A 7,208-nucleotide genomic window follows, 5' to 3' on the forward strand; every position below is an offset into this window, starting at 1 on the left:
TGAAAGTACAATATGCTAATAGCTAATTTGATAAAAAAAATTAGTAATAAAAAAATATATTTGAAATTGTTTTGTTTTTGTTGTACTACGTATATACGAAAAATATTTAGTTTCTTATCTACATACAATTTTTACTCACAGTTATTAATAGTTAAACAATATTATTTTCTACTTGGAAAAATAGCTGTAAGTTATGCTAATTATATTCTAATGGGTTAATTTAGTTTATAAACAAACATAAGTAATTATTTTAAGTTTCTAAACATTAAAATTTATTTTATGAAACAGAACTTTAGTAAAACTTTATATAACAAGCAATCGTAAAATAAAAAATGGCAGGTGGAAAAAATATTAGAAAGACGGTACCACCAGTAGAATTTATAGCTAAAAAACCTAAAATTGACCGGGAAAAGTACGTAACACGTACTGTAAGTCTACCCGACGATAGCGAACTGACTATTGATGACTATCATTTGAAAAGCTCCAGTACTAATAAAACGTTTTTCGAGAAATACAACATTACTAATGAACTCATCGGATTGGGAGCAAACGGGGCCGTGTTTATAGGTAATTGCGTAAGTGGAATAATTATTTTCCTTAAAATTTAAAATTGATGAGTAAAAGTTCTAAAATATGTTCAGTTTTAAAAGTTGTTGGTAATCTGTAATAATAAGATGTTTATTTTCTTTAAACTAATTTTTTTAATCATTTTCATCAGGTTTTTGATAATTTAGGTTTTTACTACACTGATTATTTTCAACATGCATTTTTAACAGGCAAACCAAAAAATGAAAACCTCAAAGTAGCAATAAAGTATTGCTATAAGAAAAATGTTACGGGAATACCTAAGGAAGCTGAAAGCCACCAAAAAGTATTAGAAGCAGTGAAAGGATTAGTCTCGGAAAGGAAAAAAAGTGAGAATTTTGTTTGCATTATCTTTTAACACTATTTTCTTTTTATTAAAGTAACTTAAACTTTACTTTTAATTATTTTTAACCATTTTTTTTTTATCGTTTGTGTGGCTTTCAATTTAAGTTGCCCAGATTATGATTCCTACGTCCGGCATGCAAAACAAATAAACGTTAACAACGAAAATAGTAATGTTAAACGATTGAAATACTGATAACAATCAATATTACACAGACATAGTGGAACTAAGGGACTGGTACACTTATAATGACTACTACGTCATAGTAATGGAGTACCTGGGCGGTTTCAAGGATCTTCCAACTTATTTCGACACGTATGGACACATGGATGAGAAGAGAGCGAAACAGTTGTTCAATAAGGTTTGTTAAACTTTAAGTTTAATGATTCGTGCTTTGTTAAACTGTTTGTTAATAAAACTATAGCAGCATTAATTTTGAATTACTGCTAACAACTCTGATAACTATTAACATAAAAGTACTACAATTACGAAATTGTTTAAATCAAAAATTAATAAATATATTATTAGACACAAAAACATATGTAGTAAATATATTATAATCTAGTATCCGGATCCGAATCCTTTTTTGAAATCCTGCTGGATTCGGATACAATTTTCAAATTAGCTGGATCCGGATCCGACCGGATCCTGACTTAAAAATATTAACTGGATCAAGCAGGAAAAAAAAATGTCAAGAACATTTTAAGTGAATTGAGTTTTGAACCTTAAACTAGATGTTACAGGAGAAATTGAAAATGACATATTTTCAGGGTCCAGTAGATCAGTGCTTCTGAACCTTTTTTTAGTGGCGGAACCCTTTTCCAAAGTTAAACTTTTCCGCGGAACCCCTAATTTTAATTTTACCTAAAATGTTTAATTTTTAAATGAAATTTTTTAAATTTCTAAAGGCTTCGCGGAACCCTAGGGTTCCGCGGAACCCCATTTCAGAAGCACTGCAGTAGATCACCACTTATAACGTTCAACAAACCTGTGCTTTTTATAATACCTTAAAACTGATTAAAAATTGCAATTTTTTTAGGCGTACAAAACAATCAATCGAATGAACCTGAAGGGTATCTACCAATTGGACGTCAAATCGGACAACATACTCATAAAAGAGTATAAAGGGAACATTGAGGTGAAGTTTGTTGATTTCGGATGCACTCACGTGGACAGTGATAAGGTAAATTTTATTAAGACACATGACTCCGCGATACACGCGATATAAAGTTTCTAAACTAGCTTTGTTTCTTCAATGATATTTAAATATACAATTTACTACATATAATAAGCAGTAAACTTTATTTTAAACTTACATACATACTTAATTTAAGCCTTACAAAACTTAAAAAAATAGATACGAAATTTATAAATAAAACTATTGTATCTTTTTGTTAAAACGGTTTAATAACTTAGTAAAATTTAAATAAAAATGTACGAAACTTATTTTACCACTTTAAAGCCGTTCAAAAACTGGGACTGCGTTGGCACGCAAGGATACAAATCTCCGGGAATAATCCAAAAGAAAACATACAAGGACAACGACATTTTTGGGCTGCTGGTCTCTGTGTATGCGATGGTGGAAGGCTATTTCATCTTCGATAAGGACGATGATGTCAATGAGGACTTCAAGGTGCTAAGGAAGAGGAGCACATTGAATTTTAACAACTTTATCACTGAAATGCTAAATGACATTTTCAGCGGAACCTTCACGCACCAGAGGATGATGAAGCATAGATGGATGACACGATAAAAACTTATTAGAACTATATAGATAATTTAAACATACATCAATCCTTTTAAGTAAAAATTCTTTTTTGATATGACACCTTAAAATTTGAAAAAAAAAAATTCTGTCCGTAGTAGAATTGTATTGAATTTATACACATATCTTAAGATATATGATAATTATTACCTTTTTTATGTTTTAATACTTAGTTTTATCTTATTTTACATTTTTTTAACTGAAATAGTTTTCTTAAAAAGCTATACAATTGTTCTAAATGTTTAATTGATTTGTTTTTCGTAATTAACATTTTGCTTAAATAAACAGCACTAGCAAACTAATACGTTTTTCGAATTAAAATAAAAATTTTAATAACATGACTTTTAGAATTTAACTTCGAAAAAAAACATATATATTTTTTTCTATGATTAACTGTTAAGATACCTAATTTAATTAAATACAAAAAATACTTTTTAGTTAGTCATTTCACTAATATTAACATTTAGTACCAATCTAAGTTGGTTTATAAAACGTTAGAAATATTTTGACGCTAATTTAAGTAAAAATAAATTAAACATTAAATTCAAGCATAAAATATGATATCAATGAAGCAAGACAAAGCGTTCAATATGTTTTTGGCTTAAAATAAATAAGAATTGCAAGCTCTATTAAATCTAGTAGAAACGTATTTATTTTTTTTTAAAATTAACAGGTAAAAATAAAGTTTAGTTTTAAGGTCCGCACTTTTTAAATACTTATGACCAATTTAGTTAAAAAAAGATATTTACAAACCATGACGAATATTTTAAGGTTATTTTATTTAGTTTAAATAAGAATTTTAAGTGCATGAGATTAACTTAACGTTAAGCAAAACATTGACAAAACTTTTAAAATAAAAAGATATTTGGTCTTGCAAAACGTCAACTTTCCGGCAGTTTTCCGACCGATTTTTTTTTTGGCACTTTCATCTATAAAGCAAAAAATTAATGAAATCGAACATCAAATGAATAAGAAACCATATAGTTTTTTTATAAGTTAGCGGATTATCAAAATGAGGTGAGGTTTTAAAAACCATTAAATGAATTTTAAAAAAATCCAATTGTTCAATTTAATTGTTGTCTTTTATTATTAAATATTTAAAAGTAACTACATGAAAAAATAAATGTAAACAATAATTATTCATTCAATAACTTTTTGAATGTGGAACTTTTTCAATTCAAAAAATTTTTTTTTTAATTTTAAATGAACTAAGTAAAACATTAGTAACATCAAAAAGCCAGAAACACAAGTTAAGAATCATTATTAAAAAAAAAAGTTTGAAACTTGATATGTACTAATATAAAAAAACTTTTACATGTAGGTTACTCGCACTAAGGTCATAGTTTACCATTTTTAGGGTGGCTAAAAATTCTAGAATCTTGGAAAAACCTTGAATTTTACAATTTAGACTAAAAAACCTGAAAAACCCTATAGTTTTAAACAATTTTTACATGTCAGGTAGTGAAATATAGATTTGACAGAAAGAATTTGTCTCAAATAAATAAGTTTTAGCAATCATCAAAATAATTTTTATTACAATACCCATTTAAAGTAGCTCACAGTATCTTTTCATTTTTGTTATACCACTAACATTGTAATTTGTTTTACACTTGATTTTGATTTAAAAGAGACCCAAAAACATCTACTTTTAAAAACATTGAAGACATTTAGTAAACTTTGAAAAAACTTTTCAAAAAAATTTGGCCACCCTGCTTTTTATTTAAATTGTCTACTGAAATGGTCTACATACATTACTCCTTCAGTTCTTTTAGTCCTAAGTTTTGATTCAATGTACAAGGGTTTCCCAAACATTTTTTAACTAAGGCCCCCTTAAAGAAATATAAAAACAAAAGTCAGAAAAAAAAGAAAATACAAAAGTCTGGATTTTTTTTTCAAGGTTGAAAAAACATCAGAAGTACTCACTCTCCCCTCTGCAGTGATAAACGTTTTCTGAAGGTCAAGCAAGTTAGTTTGAGCTCATCACATGTTATTCCACCTGCCCTTTCTTTAAAATTAATAAGAAAAAAAAACTAAATCTGTCTATGTAATAAGAAAAAAAAAAGAAATTTAAGTAACTGAAATAAAAACTAATCCTAACCCTTTATTGAAAAAACCTCTGGTGACACGTCATTTGGCAAACACTCATAAGGTTAAAATCTCAACACTAAAAACCACAAAGTGTGGTTCTGACAAACATGCTCCTTAAAGAAAGTTTATCATCACTAAAACTGCATTTTGCTGATGTTGTTTTCTATAAAACATTGCTTTTGCAGTTTATCTTTTACTAGTGTCAAATTGAATTTTTGTAATAAATAAAAAACTCTTTGATCTGACTTAAGTATTAACTATGTGATAGAGAAAGAGTTTATTTTTTGTTTTATGGTGTTTGATTAGAACTAATTGTACAGAAAACTAATACTATATGTGAAGGGTTTTCAAACTCAGACTAATCATTGTTGTTTTTCTTTTCAGATCAGGTTATATAGGGTTGCCAAAAAACCTGGAATCCTAGAGAAACATGGAGAAGTCTCAAATTTGACAATTTAACCTTGAAAAACTTAAATTTGAGGAATTTTGAAAAAAACCTGGAATTTTGACAAAAATAACTAAAAAACCTAGAATTTTAAACAATTTTTCCATGTCAAGTAGTGAAATTTTGATTTGACATGAAAAATCTATCATTTAGATTAAAAAATTTCATCATCATCAAAAATTTTATTTACCAAAAAATGTATTTTAGGTTGCTTTACAGTAACTTTTCAATGTTGTTGCACTACTTCATACAGATTTTAATCTTTACTTTAAACTAAAAATAGACCCAAAAACCAGTACTTCAAAAGTAGTACCAAAAACCTCTTAGTAGATATTCAGAAAACCTTGAATAAATTAAGGGCATAGAGGGGGTCCAACATTTTTTTTACTTAATATAACATTAGATCTTATCTGAAAGCATAAAGTACAAACTACAAGCCAGTTTTTATAGAATTAACAAAAGATATTTAACTTTTGAGATATTGTATTTTTTATAAAAAGTTTCTGATACAAACGTATCAACCACAAAATTTTTGGGGTCATTTTTCTCGGAAATTAAAAAAATTACTAAAAAACTATCTCTGCCTTCATTTTTTGAGCTAGAGACCTCAAACTTTCAGGAAACGTTCCTTTAATAGTTTATAAGACTTAGAATGTTGGAACTTTAAATTTATTAAAAAATAAAAATTTTAGATAAAAAAAACAAAAAATAGGTGGTTTTTTTAATAATAATTTTATTTTTCCAAATCAAAAAAATTCCTGCATTCAACCTTTTTAAAATTGAATAATACACTTTCTGTAAAGTTTTGAAGAAGATTGCTTAAAAAATGAAGGAGGAGATAGATTTTTAGTGATATGGTCTTTTTCGCGTTTTTAGTTTGTGCTTCCCATTAGGAACCTATTGAGGTCACTGACTTAGATATCTCATATCTCAAAAAAGCTTGAATTTTTTCAAGCGGTTAAAAATGTCTGATAGCTCAGATAAAACTCTATAAATTAAGATCGATTTGTAACAATCAAGGTGGACCCCCCTATGCCCTTAATCAACATCATTTGGCAACCCTGTTTATAACATTTAGGTAAATTTGTCACATGTATGTTATATACTAATTATTTGAAAGTCAAAACAAACATATTTCTACAGTTCTTGGCTTTCTAAAAAAGTTCTGAATGGTTCATTTAAGATAATGATTAAAATAAGTTTAAATGCAAGTTATGTTCTTTATTGTAGAACTATAATTTTGGCAACCTTTGAGTTTTCAGCTCAGAATTTTTTTATTTTTGTACCTGTGCAAGGTTTTACATGATTTGAAACTTTCACCTTGCAGAACTTGATTTTCTTAAGATTTTAGCTGGAAAATTTTTTACATTTACTAATTATCACAAAAACACAACCAGACTAACTCAGGCTAAAATATTTATTTTAGTCTCAGCTAAACTCAGGCTAATTTAAGTCTAGTTACTTGTATTTTAAAAGCTCAAGTAACTAAAGTTTCTTGACACATCTAGGAATGTAGCTTGAACAAATTTGTAGAACTTCAATTTCCTTAAAATAGTATTTTATGTTTATATATTTTTACTCAAAATACTTATTTACTTAAAACTTAGAGCAAGATTTTTAAAAAGTAAAAAATTAAATACATAAATTACATTTAAAGAAAGTGCAAATTTGTTATAGACCGTGAGACAACTATATGTTTTTGTCATACTATTGTTAGTGCCAGTTTGAACAAAACACATTAAGTTTGAAGAGTTATTTTATACCTATTTATTTACTATTCTTGTTTTAACATTTGATGGAACAATAAAATTTCTCAAACTGTTTTGAAAAACTTGTTTGCTTTCTTATTTTTATGACACTTTTAAACAAATTGTTTTTAGATGGGTATGATGCTTTTTAGTTGTGTCACTAATATTTGATCCAGCTTTGGCCTTAGTGTTAATTTTGCATACTCATACATTAAAACTAACATTGAAAAATTT

General features: G+C 27.3%; 1 protein-coding gene across 1 annotated transcript; it reads left to right on the forward strand.

Moving 5' to 3' along the window:
- Positions 1-332: 332 nt before the first annotated feature.
- LOC145833175 (serine/threonine-protein kinase pim-1-like) lies at positions 333-2,681 on the forward strand. The gene is made up of 5 exons (XM_082940372.1): positions 333-567; positions 777-914; positions 1,144-1,289; positions 1,968-2,111; positions 2,391-2,681. The coding sequence occupies exons 1-5, from the start codon at positions 333-335 to the stop codon at positions 2,679-2,681; spliced, it is 954 nt and encodes a 317-aa protein (XP_082796498.1).
- The last annotated feature ends 4,527 nt before the right edge of the window (positions 2,682-7,208 follow it).

This window comes from Thalia democratica, chromosome 4 (assembly GCF_965202585.1).
Source record: "Thalia democratica chromosome 4, ktThaDemo2.hap1.1, whole genome shotgun sequence".
Taxonomy (NCBI): domain Eukaryota; kingdom Metazoa; phylum Chordata; class Thaliacea; order Salpida; family Salpidae; genus Thalia; species Thalia democratica.